Consider the following 20,000-nt stretch of genomic DNA (forward strand, 5'->3'; position numbering starts at 1 on the left):
TCCTTCCAACTGACACAGTACTTTATCCTATAATGTAGCCTTGTACTTCCACATCGAAGGATATTTCCTCCTCAAAACAAAGTTCCCTTTTTTGTCCATCTTCCATAGTCTAGCTACTTGATCCTTCCAACTGAGACAGTACTTTATCGTATAATGTAGGCTTCTACCTCTACATCAAAGGATATTTCCCCCTCAAAACAAAGTTCCCTTTTTTCTCCATCTTCCATAGTCTAGCTACTTGATCCTTCCAACTGAGACAGTACTTTATCGTATAATGTAGGCTTGTACCTCTACATCAAAGGATATTTCCTCCTCAAAACAAAGTTCCTTTTTCTCTTCATCTTCCATAGTCTAGCTACTTGATCCTTCCAACTGAGACAGTACTTTATCGTATAATGTAGGCTTGTACCTCTACATCAAAGGATATTTCCTCCTCAAAACAAAGTTCCTTTATCTCTCCATCTTCCATAGTCTAGCTACTTGATCCTTCCAACTGAGACAGTACTTTATCGTATAATGTAGGCTTGTACCTCTACATCAAAGGATATTTCCTCCTCAAAACAAAGTTCCTTTTTCTCTCCATCTTCCATAGTCTAGCTACTTGATCCTTCCAACTGAGACAGTACTTTATCGTATAATGTAGGCTTGTACCTCTACATCAAAGGATATTTCCTCCTCAAAACAAAGTTCCTTTTTCTCTCCATCTTCCATAGTCTAGCTACTTGATCCTTCCAACTGAGACAGTACTTTATCCTATAATAGAGCCATGTACTTCCACATCGAAGGATATTTCCTCCTCAGAAACAAAGTTCCCTTTTCTGTCCATCTTCCATAGTCTAGCTACTTGATCCTTCCAACTGAGACAGTACTTTATCCTATAATGTAGGCTTCTACCTCTACATCAAAGGATATTTCCCCCTCAAAACAAAGTTCCCTTTTTTCTCCATCTTCCATAGTCTAGCTACTTGATCCTTCCAACTGAGACAGTACTTTATTGTATAATGTAGGCTTGTACCTCTACATCAAAGGATATTTCCTCCTCAAAACAAAGTTCCTTTTTCTCTTCATCTTCCATAGTCTAGGTACTTGATCCTTCCAACTGAGACAGTACTTTATCGTATAATGTAGGCTTGTACCTCTACATCAAAGGATATTTCCTCCTCAAAACAAAGTTCCTTTATCTCTCCATCTTCCATAGTCTAGCTACTTGATCCTTCCAACTGAGACAGTACTTTATCGTATAATGTAGGCTTGTACCTCTACATCAAAGGATATTTCCTCCTCAAAACAAAGTTCCTTTTTCTCTCCATCTTCCATAGTCTAGCTACTTGATCCTTCCAACTGAGACAGTACTTTATCGTATAATGTAGGCTTGTACCTCTACATCAAAGGATATTTCCTCCTCAAAACATAGTTCCCTTTTTTCTCCATCTTCCATAGTCTAGCTACTTGATCCTTCCAACTGAGACAGTACTTTATCGTATAATGTAGGCTTGTACCTCTACATCAAAGGATATTTCCTCCTCAAAACAAAGTTCCTTTTTCTCTCCATCTTCCATAGTCTAGCTACTTGATCCTTCCAACTGAGACGGTACTTTATCGTATAATGTAGGCTTGTACCTCTACATCAAAGTATATTTCCTCCTCAAAACAAAGTTCCTTTATCTCTCCATCTTCCATAGTCTAGCTACTTGATCCTTCCAACTGAGACAGTACTTTATCGTATAATGTAGGCTTGTACCTCTACATCAAAGGATATTTCCTCCTCAAAACAAAGTTCCTTTTTCTGTCCATCTTCCATAGTCCAGCTAATTGATCCTTCCAACTGAGACAGTACTTTATCCTATAATGTAGCCTTGTACTTCCACATCGAAGGATATTTCCTCCTCAAAACAAAGTTCCCTTTTTTGTCCATCTTCCATAGTCTAGCTACTTGATCCTTCCAACTGAGACAGTACTTTATCGTATAATGTAGGCTTCTACCTCTACATCAAAGGATATTTCCCCCTCAAAACAAAGTTCCCTTTTTTTTCCATCTTCCATAGTCTAGCTACTTGATCCTTCCAACTGAGACAGTACTTTATCGTATAATGTAGGCTTGTACCTCTACATCAAAGGATATTTCCTCCTCAAAACAAAGTTCCTTTTTCTCTTCATCTTCCATAGTCTAGCTACTTGATCCTTCCAACTGAGACAGTACTTTATCGTATAATGTAGGCTTGTACCTCTACATCAAAGGATATTTCCTCCTCAAAACAAAGTTCCTTTATCTCTCCATCTTCCATAGTCTAGCTACTTGATCCTTCCAACTGAGACAGTACTTTATCGTATAATGTAGGCTTGTACCTCTACATCAAAGGATATTTCCTCCTCAAAACAAAGTTCCTTTTTCTCTCCATCTTCCATAGTCTAGCTACTTGATCCTTCCAACTGAGACAGTACTTTATCGTATAATGTAGGCTTGTACCTCTACATCAAAGGATATTTCCTCCTCAAAACAAAGTTCCTTTTTCTCTCCATCTTCCATAGTCTAGCTACTTGATCCTTCCAACTGAGACAGTACTTTATCCTATAATAGAGCCATGTACTTCCACATCGAAGGATATTTCCTCCTCAGAAACAAAGTTCCCTTTTCTGTCCATCTTCCATAGTCTAGCTACTTGATCCTTCCAACTGAGACAGTACTTTATCCTATAATTTAGGCTTCTACCTCTACATCAAAGGATATTTCCCCTCAAAACAAAGTTCCCTTTTTTCTCCATCTTCCATAGTCTAGCTACTTGATCCTTCCAACTGAGACAGTACTTTATTGTATAATGTAGGCTTGTACCTCTACATCAAAGGATATTTCCTCCTCAAAACAAAGTTCCTTTTTCTCTTCATCTTCCATAGTCTAGGTACTTGATCCTTCCAACTGAGACAGTACTTTATCGTATAATGTAGGCTTGTACCTCTACATCAAAGGATATTTCCTCCTCAAAACAAAGTTCCTTTATCTCTCCATCTTCCATAGTCTAGCTACTTGATCCTTCCAACTGAGACAGTACTTTATCGTATAATGTAGGCTTGTACCTCTACATCAAAGGATATTTCCTCCTCAAAACAAAGTTCCTTTTTCTCTCCATCTTCCATAGTCTAGCTACTTGATCCTTCCAACTGAGACAGTACTTTATCGTATAATGTAGGCTTGTACCTCTACATCAAAGGATATTTCCTCCTCAAAACAAAGTTCCTTTTTCTCTCCATCTTCCATAGTCTAGCTACTTGATCCTTCCAACTGAGACAGTACTTTATCGTATAATGTAGGCTTGTACCTCTACATCAAAGGATATATCCTCCTCAAAACAAAGTTCCTTTTTCTGTCCATCTTCCATAGTCCAACTACTTGATCCTTCCAACTGAGACTGTACTTTATCGTATAATATAGGCTTGTACCTCTACATCAAAGGATATTTCCTCCTCAAAACAAAGTTCCTTTTTCTCTCCATCTTCCATAGTCCAACTACTTGATCCGTCCAACTGAGACAGTACTTTATCGTATAATGTAGGCTTGTACCTCTACATCAAAGGATATTTCCTCCTCAAAACAAAGTTCCCTTTTTTCTCCATCTTCCACAGTCTAGCTACTTGATCCTTCCAACTGAGACAGTACTTTATCGTATAATGTAGGCTTGTACCTCTACATCAAAGGATATTTCCTCCTCAAAACAAAGTTCCTTTTTCTCTTCATCTTCCATAGTCTAGCTACTTGATCCTTCCAACTGAGACAGTACTTTATCGTATAATGTAGGCTTGTACCTCTACATCAAAGGATATTTCCTCCTCAAAACAAAGTTCCTTTATCTCTCCATCTTCCATAGTCTAGCTACTTGATCCTTCCAACTGAGACAGTACTTTATCGTATAATGTAGGCTTGTACCTCTACATCAAAGGATATTTCCTCCTCAAAACAAAGTTCCTTTTTCTCTCCATCTTCCATAGTCTAGCTACTTGATCCTTCCAACTGAGACAGTACTTTATCGTATAATGTAGGCTTGTACCTCTACATCAAAGGATATTTCCTCCTCAAAACAAAGTTCCTTTTTCTCTCCATCTTCCATAGTCTAGCTACTTGATCCTTCCAACTGAGACAGTACTTTATCCTATAATGTAGCCATGTACTTCCACATCGAAGGATATTTCCTCCTCAAAACAAAGTTCCCTTTTCTGTCCATCTTCCATAGTCTAGCTACTTGATCCTTCCAACTGAGACAGTACTTTATCCTATAATGTAGGCTTCTACCTCTACATCAAAAGATATTTCCCCCTCAAAACAAAGTTCCCTTTTTTCTCCGTCTTCCATAGTCTAGCTACTTGATCCTTCCAACTGAGACAGTACTTTATTGTATAATGTAGGCTTGTACCTCTACATCAAAGGATATTTCCTCCTCAAAACAAAGTTCCTTTTTCTCTTCATCTTCCATAGTCTAGGTACTTGATCCTTCCAACTGAGACAGTACTTTATCGTATAATGTAGGCTTGTACCTCTACATCAAAGGATATTTCCTCCTCAAAACAAAGTTCCTTTATCTCTCCATCTTCCATAGTCTAGCTACTTGATCCTTCAAACTGAGCCAGTACTTTATCCTATAATGTAGGCTTGTACTTCCACATCAAAGGATATTTCCTCCTCAAAACAAAGTTCCTTTTTCTCTCCATCTTCCATAGTCCAACTACTTGATCCTTCCAACTGAGACAGTACTTTATCGTATAATGTAGGCTTGTACCTCTACATCAAAGGATATTTCCTCCTCAAAACAAAGGTCCATTTTCTGTCCATCTTCCATAGTCCAACTACTTGATCCTTCCAACTGAGACAGTACTTTATCGTATAATGTAGGCTTGTACCTCTACATCAAAGGATATTTCCTCCTCAAAACAAAGTTCCTTTTTCTGTCCATCTTCCATAGTCCAACTACTTGATCCTTCCTACTGAGCCATTATTTTATCCTATAATGTAGGCTTGTACCTCTACATCAAAGGATATATCCTCCTCAAAACAAAGTTCCTTTTTCTGTTCATCTTCCATAGTCCAACTACTTGATCCTTCAAACTGAGCCAGTTCTTTATCCTATAATGTAGGTTTTTACCACTACATCAAAGGATATTTCCTCCTCAAAACAAAGTTCCTTTTTCTGTCCATCTTTCATAGTCCAACTACTTGATCCTTCCAACTGAGACAGTACTTTATCCTATAATGTAGCCCTTTACCTCTACATCAAAGGATATTTCCTCCTCAAAACAAAGTTCCCTTTTCTCTCCATCTTCCATAGTCCAGCTACTTGATCCTTCTAACTGAAAAAGTACTTTATCCTATAATGTAGCCTTGTACCTTTACATCAAAGGATATTTCCTCCTCAAAACAAAGTTCCTTTTTCTCTCCATCTTCCATAGTCCAGCTTCTTGATCCTTAAAACTAAGAAAGTACTTTATCCTATAATTTAGCCTTGTACTTCTACATCAAAGGATATTTCCTCCTCAAAACAAAGTTCCTTTTTCTCTCCATCTTCCATAGTCCAGCTACTTGATCCTTCCAACTGAGACAGTACTTTATCCTATAATGTAGCCTTGTACCTCTACATCAAAGGATATCTCCTCCTCAAAACAAAGTTCCTTTATCTCTCCATCTTCCATAGTCTAGCTACTTGATCCTTCCAACTGAGAAAGTACTTTATCCTATAATGTAGCCTTGTACCTTTACATCAAAGGATATTTCCTCCTCAAAACAAAGTTCCTTTATCTCTCCATCTTCCATAGTCTACCTTCTTGATCCTTAAAACTAAGAAAGTACTTTATCCTATAATGTAGCCTTGTACCTTTACATCAAAGGATATTTCCTCCTCAAAACAAAGTTCCTTTTTCTCTCCATCTTCCATAGTCCAGCTTCTTGATCCTTAAAACTAAGAAAGTACTTTATCCTATAATGTAGCCTTGTACCTCTACATCAAAGGATATTTCCTCCTCAAAACAAAGTTCCCTTTTTTCTCCATCTTCCAGATTCTAGCTACTTGATCCTTCCAACTGAGAAAGTACTTTATCCTATAATGTAGCCTTGTACCTCTACATCAAAGGATATTTCCTCCTCAAAACAAAGTTCCTTTTTCTCTTCATCTTCCATAGTCCAGCTACTTGATCCTTCCAACTGAGAAAGTACTTTATCCTATAATGTAGCCTTGTACCTCTACATCAAAGGATATTTCCTCCTCAAAACAAAGTTCCTTTATCTCTCCATCTTCCATAGTCTAGCTACTTGATCTTTCTAACTGAGAAAGTACTTTATCCTATAATGTAGCCTTGTACCTTTACATCAAAGGTTATTTCCTCCTCAAAACAAAGTTCCTTTTTCTCTCCATCTTCCATAGTCCAGCTTCTTGATCCCTAAAACTAAGAAAGTACCTTATCCTATAATGTAGCCTTGTACTTCTACATCAAAGGATATTTCCTCCTCAAAACAAAGTTCCCTTTTCTGTCCATCTTCCATAGTCTAGCTACTTGATCCTTCCAACTGAGAAAGTACTTTATCCTATAATGTAGCCTTGTACCTTTACATCAAAGGATATTTCCTCCTCAAAACAAAGTTCCTTTATCTCTCCATCTTCCAGAGTCCAGCTTCTTGATCCTTAAAACTAAGAAAGTACTTTATCCTATAATGTAGCCTTGTACCACTACATCAAAGGATATTTCCTCCTCAAAACAAAGTTCCCTTTTCTCTCCATCTTCCATAGTCCAGCTTCTTGATCCTTAAAACTAAGAAAGTACTTTATCCTATAATGTAGCCTTGTACTTCTACATCAAAAGATATTTCCTCCTCAAAACAAAGTTCCTTTTTCTCTCCATCTTCCATAGTCCAGCTTCTTGATCCTTAAAACTAAGAAAGTACTTTATCCTATAATGCAGCCTTGTACTTCTACATCAAAGGATATTTCCTCCTCAAAACAAAGTTCCTTTTTCTCTCCATCTTTTATAGTCCAGCTTCTTGATCCTTCCAACTGAGAAAGTACTTTATCCTATAATGTAGGCTTGTACCTCTACATCAAAGGATATTTCCTCCTCAAAACAAAGGTCCTTTTTCTGTCCATATTCCATAGTCCAACTACTTGATCTTTCCAACTGAGACAGTACTTTATCCCATAATGTAGGCCTCTACCACTACATCAAAGAATATTTCCTCATCAAAACAAAGTTCCTTTTTCTGTTCATCTTCCATAATCCAACTACTTGATCCTTGCAACTGAGCCAGTACTTTCTCTTATAATTTAGGCCTGTACCATTACATCAAAGGATATTTCCTCCTCAAAACAAAGTTCCTTTTTCTGTCCATCTTCCATAGTCCAACTACTTGATCATTCCAACTGAGCCAGTACTTTATCCCATAATGTAGGCCTTTACCACTACATCAAAGGATATTTCCTCCTCAAAACAAATTTAATTTTTCTGTCCATCTTCCATAGTCCATCTACTTGATCCTTCCAACTGAGACAGTACTTTATCCTATAATGTAGGCTTGTACCTCTACATCAAAGGATATTTCCTCCTCAAAACAAAGTTCCTTTTTTTCTCCATCTTCCATAGTCCAACTACTTGATCCCTCTAACTGAGCCAGTACTTTATCCTATAATGTAGCCTTGTACCTCTACATCAAAGGATATTTCCTCCTCAAAACTAAGTTCCTTTTTCTGTCCATCTTCCATAGTCCAACTACTTGATCCTTCAAACTGAGACAGTACTTTATCGTATAATGTAGGCTTGTACTTCTACATCAAAGGATATATCCTCCTCAAAACAAAGTTCCTTTTTCTCTCAACCTTCCATAGTCCAACTACTTGATCCTTCCAACTGAGACAGTACTTTATCGTATAATGTAGCCTTGTACTTCCACATCGAAGGATATTTCCTCCTCAAAACAAAGTTCCTTTATCTCTCCATCTTCCATAGTCTAGCTACTTGATCCTTCCAATTGAGACAGTACTTTATCGTATAATGTAGGCTTGTACCTCTACATCAAAGGATATTTCCTCCTCAAAACAAAGTTCCTTTTTCTGTCCATCTTCCATAGTCTAGCTACTTGATCCTTCCAACTGAGACAGTACTTTATCGTATAATGTAGGCTTGTACCTCTACATCAAAGGATATTTCCTCCTCAAAACAAAGTTCCTTTTTCTCTCCATCTTCCATAGTCCAACTACTTGATCCTTCCAACTGAGACAGTACTTTATCCTATAATGTAGCCTTGTACCTCTACATCAAAGGATATTTCCTCCTCAAAACAAAGTTCCCTTTTCTGTACATCTTCTATAGTCCAACTACTTGATCCTTCCAACTGAGACAGTACTTTATCGTATAATGTAGGCTTGTACTTCTACATCAAAGGATATATCCTCCTCAAAACAAAGTTCCTATTTCTCTCCCTTTTCCATAGTCCAACTACTTGATCCTTCCAACTGAGACAGTACTTTATCGTATAATGTAGGCTTGTACTTTTACAACAAAGGATATATCCTCCTTAAAAGTAAGTTCCTTTTTCTGTCCATCTTCCATAGTCCAACTACTTGATCCTTCCAACTGAGACAGTACTTTATCCTATAATGTAGCCTTGTACCTCTACATCAAAGGATATTTCCTCCTCAAAACAAAGTTCCTTTTTCTGTCCATCTTCCATAGTCCAGCTACTTGATCCTTCCAACTGAGACAGTACTTTATCCTATAATGTAGCCATGTACTTCCACATCGAAGGATATATCCTCCTCAAAACAAAGTTCCTTTTCTGTCCATCTTCCATAGTCTAGCTACTTGATCCTTCCAACTGAGACAGTACTTTGTCGTATAATGTAGGCTTGTACCTCTACATCAAAGGATATTTCCTCCTCAAAACAAAGTTCCCTTTTCTCTCCATCTTCCATAGTGTAGCTACTCGATCCTTCCAACTGAGAAAGTACTTTATCCTATAATGTAGCCTTGTACCTCTACATCAAAGGATATTTCCTCCTCAAAACAAAGTTCCTTTTTCTGTCCATCTTCCATAGTCTAGCTACTTGATCCTTCCAACTGAAACAGTACTTTATCGTATAATGTAGGCTTGTACCTCTACATCAAAGGATATTTCCTCCTCAAAACAAAGTTCCTTTTTCTCTCCATCTTCCATAGTCTAGCTACTTGATCCTTCCAACTGAGACAGTACTTTATCGTATAATGTAGGCTTGTACCTCTACATCAAAGGATATTTCCTTCTCAAAACAAAGTTCCTTTTTCTGTCCATCTTCCATAGTCCAGCTACTTGATCCTTCCAACTGAGACAGTACTTTATCCTATAATGTAGCCTTGTACTTCCACATCGAAGGATATTTCCTCCTCAAAACAAAGTTCCTTTTTCTGTCCATCTTCCATAGTCTAGCTACTTGATCCTTCCAACTGAGACAGTACTTTATCGTATAATGTAGGCTTGTACCTCTACATCAAAGGATATTTCCTCCTCAAAACAAAGTTCCCTTTTTTCTCCATCTTCCATAGTCTAGCTACTTGACCCTTCCAACTGAGACAGTACTTTATCGTATAATGTAGGCTTGTACCTCTACATCAAAAGATATTTCCTCCTCGAAACAAAGTTCCTTTTTCTCTCCATCTTCCATAGTCTAGCTACTTGATCCTTCCAACTGAGACGGTACTTTATCGTATAATGTAGGCTTGTACCTCTACATCAAAGGATATTTCCTCCTCAAAACAAAGTTCCTTTATCTCTCCATCTTCCATAGTCTAGCTACTTGATCCTTCCAACTGAGACAGTACTTTATCGTATAATGTAGGCTTGTACCTCTACATCAAAGGATATTTCCTCCTCAAAACAAAGTTCCTTTTTCTGTCCATCTTCCATAGTCCAGCTACTTGATCCTTCCAACTGAGACAGTACTTTATCCTATAATGTAGCCTTGTACTTCCACATCGAAGGATATTTCCTCCTCAAAACAAAGTTCCCTTTTTTGTCCATCTTCCATAGTCTAGCTACTTGATCCTTCCAACTGAGACAGTACTTTATCGTATAATGTAGGCTTCTACCTCTACATCAAAGGATATTTCCCCCTCAAAACAAAGTTCCCTTTTTTCTCCATCTTCCATAGTCTAGCTACTTGATCCTTCCAACTGAGACAGTACTCTATCGTATAATGTAGGCTTGTACCTCTACATCAAAGGATATTTCCTCCTCAAAACAAAGTTCCTTTTTCTCTTCATCTTCCATAGTCTAGCTACTTGATCCTTCCAACTGAGACAGTACTTTATCGTATAATGTAGGCTTGTACCTCTACATCAAAGGATATTTCCTCCTCAAAACAAAGTTCCTTTATCTCTCCATCTTCCATAGTCTAGCTACTTGATCCTTCCAACTGAGACAGTACTTTATCGTATAATGTAGGCTTGTACCTCTACATCAAAGGATATTTCCTCCTCAAAACAAAGTTCCTTTTTCTCTCCATCTTCCATAGTCTAGCTACTTGATCCTTCCAACTGAGACAGTACTTTATCGTATAATGTAGGCTTGTACCTCTACATCAAAGGATATTTCCTCCTCAAAACAAAGTTCCTTTTTCTCTCCATCTTCCATAGTCTAGCTACTTGATCCTTCCAACTGAGACAGTACTTTATCCTATAATGTAGCCATGTACTTCCACATCGAAGGATATTTCCTCCTCAAAACAAAGTTCCCTTTTCTGTCCATCTTCCATAGTCTAGCTACTTGATCCTTCCAACTGAGACAGTACTTTATCCTATAATGTAGGCTTCTACCTCTACATCAAAGGATATTTCCCCCTCAAAACAAAGTTCCCTTTTTTCTCCATCTTCCATAGTCTAGCTACTTGATCCTTCCAACTGAGACAGTACTTTATTGTATAATGTAGGCTTGTACCTCTACATCAAAGGATATTTCCTCCTCAAAACAAAGTTCCTTTTTCTCTTCATCTTCCATAGTCTAGGTACTTGATCCTTCCAACTGAGACAGTACTTTATCGTATAATGTAGGCTTGTACCTCTACATCAAAGGATATTTCCTCCTCAAAACAAAGTTCCTTTATCTCTCCATCTTCCATAGTCTAGCTACTTGATCCTTCCAACTGAGACAGTACTTTATCGTATAATGTAGGCTTGTACCTCTACATCAAAGGATATTTCCTCCTCAAAACAAAGTTCCTTTTTCTGTCCATCTTCCATAGTCCAACTACTTGATCCTTCCAACTGAGACTGTACTTTATCGTATAATATAGGCTTGTACCTCTACATCAAAGGATATTTCCTCCTCAAAACAAAGTTCCTTTTTCTCTCCATCTTCCATAGTCCAACTACTTGATCCGTCCAACTGAGACAGTACTTTATCGTATAATGTAGGCTTGTACCTCTACATCAAAGGATATTTCTTCCTCAAAACAAAGTTCCCTTTTTTCTCCATCTTCCACAGTCTAGCTACTTGATCCTTCCAACTGAGACAGTACTTTATCGTATAATGTAGGCTTGTACCTCTACATCAAAAGATATTTCCTCCTCAAAACAAAGTTCCTTTTTCTGTCCATCTTCCATAGTCTAGCTACTTGATCCTTCCAACTGAGACAGTACTTTATCGTATAATGTAGGCTTGTACCTCTACATCTTAGGATATTTCCTCCTCAAAACAAAGTTCCTTTTTCTGTCCATCTTCCATAGTCCAACTACTTGATCCTTCCAACTGAGACTGTACTTTATCGTATAATGTAGGCTTGTACCTCTACATCAAAGGATATTTCCTCCTCAAAACAAAGTTCCTTTATCTCTCCATCTTCCATAGTCTAGCTACTTGATCCTTCCAACTGAGACTGTACTTTATCGTATAATATAGGCTTGTACCTCTACATCATATGATATTTCCTCCTCAAAACAAAGTTCCTTTTTCTGTCCATCTTCCATAGTCCAGCTACTTGATCCTTCCAACTGAGACAGTACTTTATCCTATAATGTAGCCTTGTACTTCCACATCGAAGGATATTTCCTCCTCAAAACACAGTTCCTTTTTCTGTCCATCTTCCATAGTCTAGCTACTTGATCCTTCCAACTGAGACAGTACTTTATCGTATAATGTAGGCTTCTACCTCTACATCAAAGGATATTTCCCCCTCAAAACAAAGTTCCTTTTTCTGTCCATCTTCCATAGTCTAGCTACTTGATCCTTCCAACTGAGACAGTACTTTATCGTATAATGTAGGCTTGTACCTCTACATCAAAGGATATTTCCTCCTCAAAACAAAGTTCCTTTTTCTCTCCATCTTCCATAGTCTAGCTACTTGATCCTTCCAACTGAGACAGTACTTTATCCTATAATGTAGCCTTGTACCTCCACATCAAAGGATATTTCCTCCTCAAAACAAAGTTCCTTTTTCTGTCCATCTTCCATAGTCCAACTACTTGATCCTTCCAACTGAGACAGTACTTTATCGTATAATATAGGCTTGTACCTCTACATCAAAGGATATTTCCTCCTCAAAACAAAGTTCCCTTTTTTTTCCATCTTCCATAGTCTAGCTATTTGATCCTTCCAACTGAGACAGTACTTTATCGTATAATGTAGGCTTGTACCTTTACATCAAAGGATATTTCCTCCTCAAAACAAAGTCCTTTTTTCTCTCCATCTTCCATAGTCCAACTACTTGATCCTTCCAACTGAGACAGTACTTTATCGTATAATGTAGGCTTGTACCTCTACGTCAAAGGATATTTCCTCCTCAAAACAAAGTTCCTTTTTCTGTCCATCTTCCATAATCCAACTACTTGATCCTTCCAACTGAGACTCTACTTTATCGTATAATGTAGGCTTGTACCTCTACATCAAAGGATATTTCCTCCTCAAAACAAAGTTCCTTTTTCTCTCCATCTTCCATAGTCTAGCTATTTGATCCTTCCAACTGTGACTGTACTTTATCGTATAATATAGGCTTGTACCTCTACATCAAAGGATATTTCCTCCTCAAAACAAAGTTCCTTTTTCTGTCCATCTTCCATAGTCTAGCTACTTGATCCTTCCAACTGAGACAGTACTTTATCGTATAATGTAGGCTTCTACCTCTACATCAAAGGATATTTCCTCCTCAAAACAAAGTTCCCTTTTTTCTCCATCTTCCATAGTCTAGCTACTTGATCCTTCCAACTGAGACAGTACTTTATCGTATAATGTAGGCTTGTACCTCTACATCAAAGGATATTTCCTCCTCAAAACAAAGTTCCTTTTTCTCTCCATCTTCCATAGTCTAGCTACTTGATCCTTCCAACTGAGACGGTACTTTATCGTATAATGTAGGCTTGTACCTCTACATCAAAGGATATTTCCTCCTCAAAACAAAGTTCCTTTATCTCTCCATCTTCCATAGTCCAGCTACTTGATCCTTCCAACTGAGACATTACTTTATCCTATAATGTAGCCTTGTATTTCCACATCGAAGGATATTTCCTCCTCAAAACAAAGTTCCCTTTTTTGTCCATCTTCCATAGTCTAGCTACTTGATCCTTCCAACTGAGACAGTACTTTATCGTATAATGTAGGCTTGTACCTCTACATCAAAAGATATTTCCTACTCAAAACAAAGTTCCTTTTTCTCTCCATCTTCCATAGTCTAGGTACTTGATCCTTCCAACTGAGACAGTACTTTATCGTATAATGTAGGCTTGTACCTCTACATCAAAGGATATTTCCTCCTCAAAACAAAGTTCCTTTTTCTGTCCATCTTCCATAGTCCAACTACTTGATCCTTCCAACTAAGACTGTACTTTATCGTATAATGTAGGCTTGTACCTCTACATCAAAGGATATTTCCTTCTCAAAACAAAGTTCCTTTTTTTCTCCATCTTCCATAGTCTAGCTACTTGATCCTTCCAACTGAGACTGTACTTTATCGTATAATATAGGCTTGTACCTCTACATCAAAGGATATTTCCTCCTCAAAACAAAGTTCCTTTTTCTCTCCATCTTCCATAGTCTAGCTACTTGATCCTTCCAACTGAGACAGTACTTTATCGTATAATGTAGGCTTGTACCTCTACATCAAAGGATATTTCCTCCTCAAAACAAATTTCCTTTTTCTGTCCATCTTCCATAGTCCAACTACTTGATCCTTCCAACTGAGACTGTACTTTATCGTATAATGTAGGCTTGTACCTCTACATCAAAGGATATTTCCTCCTCAAAACAAAGTTCCCTTTTTTCTCCATCTTCCATAGTCTAGCTACTTGATCCTTCCAACTGAGACAGTACTTTATCGTATAATGTAGGCTTGTACCTCTACATCAAAGGATATTTCCTCCTCAAAACAAATTTCCTTTTTCTGTCCATCTTCCATAGTCCAACTACTTGATCCTTCCAACTGAGACAGTACTTTATCCTATAATGTAGTCTTGTACCTCTACATCAAAGGATTTTTTTTTCGTATTCTTTTTAGTTTTTTTGTTTGTTTTTTTGCTGCTTCCCCTCCTCCTTCACTTCCTCCTCTTGCTGCTGCTCCTTTTTTTTTTTATTTGCGCTGGTCCTTCTCCTCCTCCTCTTCCTCCTCTTGCTGCTGCTCCTTTTTTTTTTTTTTTTTTTTTAGTTTTGTTTTGTATTTTCTTTGCTGCTTCTCCTCCTACTTCTTGTCTTCCTCTTGCTGCTGCTCCTTTTTTTTTATTTTGGTTTTTGTATTTTTTTTTAGGTTTTTTTGGTTTTATTTGCTGCTTCTCCTCCTCCTTTTCTTCCTAGTCTTGCTGCTGCTCCCTTGTTTTTTTTTGGTTTGTATTTTTTTCAGGTTTTTCTTTTTTCTTTTTTTTTTTGCTGCTACTCCTTTTCCTCTTGCTGCTGCTCCTTTTTTTTTTAATTTTTTTTTGGTTTTTGTATTTTTGTTAGGTTTTTTTCTTTTTTTTTTTTTGCTGCTTCTCCTCCTCCTTCTCTTCCTCCTATTGTTGCTGCTCCTTTTTTTTTTTTTTGGTTTTTGTATTTTTTTTAGGTTTATTTTTTTTATTTTTTTTCATTTTTTGCGGCTTCTCCTCCTCCTTCTCTTCCTCCACTTGCTGCAGCTCCTTTTTTTTTTTTTTTTTTTTTTGGTTTTCGTATTCTTTTTTAGGTTATTTTGTACTTTTTGCTGCTTTTCCTCCTCCTTCTCTTCCTAGTCTCGCTGCTGCTCCTTTTTTTTATTTTTTTTTTATTTATTTATTTTTTTTTTTTTTGCTGCTTCTCCTCCTCCTCCTTTTGCTCTTCTTGCTGCTGCTCCTTTTTTTTTTCTTTTGTATTTTTTTTTAGTTCTTTTTCTTTTTTTTGCTGCTTCTCTTCCTCAGTCTCTTCCTCCTCTTGCTGCTGCTCCTTTTTTTTTCTTTTGTATTTTTTTTAGGTTTTTTTTTTTTTTTTTTTTTTTGCTGCTTCTCCTCCTCCTTCTTTTCCTCCTATTGCTGCTGCTCTTTTTTTTTTTTTTTTTTTTTTTTTTTTGGTTTTTGTTTTTTTTTTTAGTTTTTTTATTTTTTTTTTTTTGCTGCTTCTCTTTCTCCTTTTCTCCCTCCTTCACTGCTGCTCCTTTTTTTTTTTTTTTTTTTTTTTGCTGCTTCTCCTCCCGGTTCTCTTCCTCCTCTTGCTGCTGCTCTTTTTCTTTTTTTTTCGGTTTTTGTATTTTTTTTTTGTTTTTTTTCATCTGCTTTTCCTCCTCCTCCTCTGCCTCCTATTGCTGCTGCTCTTTTTTTTTTTTTTTTTTTTTTTTTTTTGGTTTTTGTATTTTTTTTAGTTATTTTTTGTTGTTGTTTTTTTGCTGCTTCTCTTTCTCCTTCTCTTCCTCCTCTTACTGCTGCTCCTTTTTTTTTTTTTTTTTTTTTTTTGCCGCTTCTCCTCCTGGTTCTCTTCCTCCTCTTGCTGCTGCTCTTTTTTTATTTTTTTTTTTTGGTTTTTGTATTTTAGTATCTTTTTTTTTTGGTTTTTTTTTTCAGCTGCTTCTCCTCCTCCTTCTTTGCCTCCTCTTGGTGCTGCCCTTTTTTTTCTTCTGCTGCTTTTCCTCCTCCTTCTTTTCTTCCTCTTGCTGGTGCTCCTTTTTTTTATATATTTTTTTTAGGTTTTTTGTTTTTTTGCTGATTCTTCTTCTCTTCCTCCTCTTGCTGTTGCTCCTTTTTTCTTTTTTCTTTTTGGTTTTTGTATTCGTTAAAGGTGTTTTTTTTTTTTTTTTTTTTTTTTTGCTGCTTCTCCTCCTCCTTCTCTTCCTCCTCTAACTGCTGCTCCCTTTTTTTTGGGGGGGGGGGGGGTTTGTATTTTTTTAGGTTTTTTGTTTTTTTGCAGCTTCTCCTCCTCTGTCTGCTGCTCTTTTTTTTATTTTTTATTTTATTTTTTTAGTATCTTTTTTTTTTTTTTGCTGCATCTGTTCCTGGTGTTTCTCACGACCCCCAGCTGTTGGCAGACTGCTGCTGCTAGCTGCAGTCTCTGCTATTGCTAGCTGTTGTATGCTGTTGCTTTCGGTTACTAGCTGCTGCTATTTGCTACTGCAAGCTGCTGTTGCTAGTGCTGCTGCTTGCTGCTGCTACTGCTGCTCTTGCTTGCAGCTGCTGCTGCTGCTGCTGCTTACTGCTGCTTCTGCAGATTGCTGCTGCTGCTGCTTTTGCTAGCTGCAGCTGCTGCTACCTTTGGTAGCTGCTGCTGCTTTTGCTACCTGCTGCTGCTTTTGCTAGCTGCTGCTTACTGCTGCTTCTGCAGACTGCTGCTGCTGCTGCTTTTGCTAGCTGCAGCTGCTGCTACCTTTGGTAGATGCTGCTGCTTTTGCGAGCTGCTGCTGCTGCTGCAGCCCGCTGCAGCTGCTGCTTGCTTCTGCTGCAGCCACTCGCTACTGCAACTGTTGCTGCTACAGACTGCTGCTGCTCGCACCTGCTGCTTGCTGTTTCTCCTAGCTGCTGCTAGCTGCTTCTGATAACGGCTGCTGCATACTGCTGCTAACTTCAGCTGCGACTGCTGCTAGCTACTGCTCTGTTGCTTTCCCATTGCTGCTGGTTCTGCCACTGCTGCTAACTTTTGCTAGTTGTTACTATCTTCTGCTCCTGCTATTTGATGCTCCACAGCTGCGAGTTCCTAGAAATTTGTACTGATGCTGCCCACCTAACCATGAATGCCTACCTCCAAAAGATGCAGCTTCTCTTCCCAGCCAAAGATGTCTTGGTTCACCTTATAACAACTTGTCTGCATACTAGAAGACTCCCAGCTTCATCCCTCTGCAGAGCCAGTCTTCTAGATTATTCCCCCAGAACCACCCAAAGGTTGGTATCCAAAGGAATAGATCTAGATATCCGACCATTTGTACACTTGACAAAGGTCCTGTACACTCCATCAAGATCCATAGCATACTAGAACCAGCCAGGTTCCTTCCCTCTGCAGATCCTGTTGTCCTCCAGGTTATTCCAAGCATCGTTCAAGCTGGATAGTTAAGCCTTGCATCCTTTAAGCTGGGGGCAGTCCATCCAAGCGTCCTTCAAGCCAAATATTTCAGGTGTCCTTTCCAGTAAAACTGATGTCCTGAACCTGTCCAGAATGGGTGAAGCACAAAACTTAACAAAAAGATTATTCCTTTCCAAACAAAACTAAAAAAAAAAAGAAATCCTTTGCAAATAATATTAAACAAAAATTTTATTCCTTTTTTCCTATAAATATTTTTTTTTTTTTTTGGTGGCGATATAATCACCATTTTTTTTTTTGGGTGGCGATATAAACACCATTTTTTTTTGGTAGGGCTACTATACTCCCCATTTTTTTTTTTTTTTTTTTTTGGTGGCGATATAATAATTTTTTTTGGTGGAGATACTATACTCCCCATTTTTTTTTCTTTTTTGGTAGCGATATAATAATTTTTTTTTTTTTGGTGGGGATACTAAACTCCCCATTTTTTTTTTCTTTTTGGGTGGCGATATTATAATCACCATTTTTTTGTTTTTTGTTTTTTTTGGGTGGCGATATTATAATCACTATTTTTTTTTTTTTGGGTGGTGATATTGTAATCACCATTTTTTTTTTGGTGGAGATATAATCGCCATTTTTTTTTTTTTTTTTTTTTGGCGATATTATAATCACCATTATTTATATTTTGTACTTATTTTTTTTTTTTTTGGCGATATTATAATCACCATTATTTATATTTTGTACTTATTTTTGGTGGCGATATTATACTCCTCATTCTTTTTTCTTTTCTTTTTTAGTGGCGATATTGTAATCACCATTTTTTTTCCGGTGGTGATATTATGATCATCTTTTTTTTAAATTTTTTATTTATTTTTCGTGGTGATATTATATTCCTCATTTTTTTTTTTTTGGTGGCGATATTATAATCACCATTTTTTTGTTTTTTTTGGGTGGCAATATTATAATCGCTATTCTTTTTTTTTTTTGGTGGTGATATTATAATCACCATTTTTTTGTTTTTTGTTTTTTTTTGGGTGGCGATATTATAATCACTATTTCTTTTTTTTTTTTTTGGTGGTGATATTGTAATCACCATTTTTTTTTTGGTGGAGATATTATAATCGCCATTTTTTTTTTTTTTTTTTTTGGCGATATTATAATCACCATTTTTTATATTTTGTACTTATTTTTGGTGGCGATATTATACTCCTCATTCTTTTTTTTTATTTTTTTAGTGGTGATATTGTAATCACCATTTTTTTTTTTTGGTGGTGATATTATAATCACCATTTTTTTTTTTTTGGTGGTGATATTATGATCATCATTTTTTTTATTTTTTTTATTTATTTTTGGTGGCGATATTAGCCTATATTCCTCATTTTTTTTTTTTTTTTTTGGTGGCGATATTATAATCACCATTTTGTTTTTGTTTTTCTTTGGTGGCGATATTATAATCACCATTTTTTAAATCTTTTATTTATTTTTGGTGGCGATATTATACTCCTTTTTTTTTTTCTTTTTTTGGTGGCGATATAATCACCATAGTTTTTTTTTTTTTTTTTTTTTGTGGCGATATTATAAACACCATTTTTTTTTTGGTGGCGATATTATAATCACCATTTTTTTTTTTTTTTTTTGGTGGCGATATTATAATCACCATTTTTTTTTTTTTTTTTTTTTTTTTTTTTTTGGTGGCGATATTATAATCACCATTCTTTTAGTCTTTTGTTTTTTTTGGTGCCGATATTATAATCACCATTTTCTATATTTTTTTTTTTTTTTTTTTTTTTTGGTGGGGATACTATACTCCCCATTTTTTTTTGTGGCGATATTATAATCACTTTTTTTTAATTTTTTTTTTTTGGTGGCGATATTATAATCACCATTTTTTTTTTTTTTTTTTTTTTTTTTTTTTGGTGGCGATATTATAATCACCATTCTTTTAGTCTTTTGTTTTTTTTGGTGCCGATATTATAATCACCATTTTCTATATTTTTTTTTTTTTTTTTTTTTTTTTGGTGGGGATACTATACTCCCCATTTTTTTTTGTGGCGATATTATAATCACTTTTTTTTAATTTTTTTTTTTTGGTGGCGATATTATAATCACCATTTTTTTTTTTTTTTTTTTTTTTTGGTGGCGATATTATAATCACCATTTTCCTTTTTTTATTTTTTTTGTGGTGATATTATAATCACCATTTTTCTTTTTTTTTTTTGGGGGGGGGGGGGGGTGGCGATATGATCCCCAGATTTTGTCATATTTTGTGTTGCGGTATAATAGCTCTTTAGTTTTTTTTTCCAGCCCTGCTTTCTCGTCTCTTGAAGGGCGAATCTATTCAACTGGCTATCCCATATTAAATCCCCAGTCTGCTCACCAGAAATTTCTTTATGAAATAATTCCTTCAACTCGGGGTGTATTTGAGAGAGACCTTCTACAAGTTGAGTAATAGCATAATTCTTATTATTTAATTCCATCTCTAGGTTCATATTTCTTTCTATCATAGCTTGATACTTCTCCTTATTAATTGCAAATTCGTCTGCCACGGAAGTTAGATTCCTAATTTCTTCTT

The 20,000-nt window shown here is 36.5% G+C and overlaps 1 protein-coding gene across 1 annotated transcript in view; it reads right to left on the reverse strand.

Annotated features, from left to right (window-relative positions):
* The window catches only part of LOC137639569 (fibrinogen- and Ig-binding protein-like), a 63,386-nt gene that overhangs the window by 42,684 nt on the left and 702 nt on the right, over positions 1-20,000 (reverse strand). Inside the window, exon 2 of the mRNA XM_068371831.1 lies at positions 19,867-20,000. This exon is cut by the window's right edge and continues 566 nt beyond it. Coding sequence (XP_068227932.1) covers positions 19,867-20,000 — 134 coding nt within the window. The remainder of the gene's footprint in view (positions 1-19,866) is intronic.

The sequence above is a fragment of the Palaemon carinicauda genome, chromosome 4 (genome assembly GCF_036898095.1).
Source record: "Palaemon carinicauda isolate YSFRI2023 chromosome 4, ASM3689809v2, whole genome shotgun sequence".
NCBI lineage: Eukaryota > Metazoa > Arthropoda > Malacostraca > Decapoda > Palaemonidae > Palaemon > Palaemon carinicauda.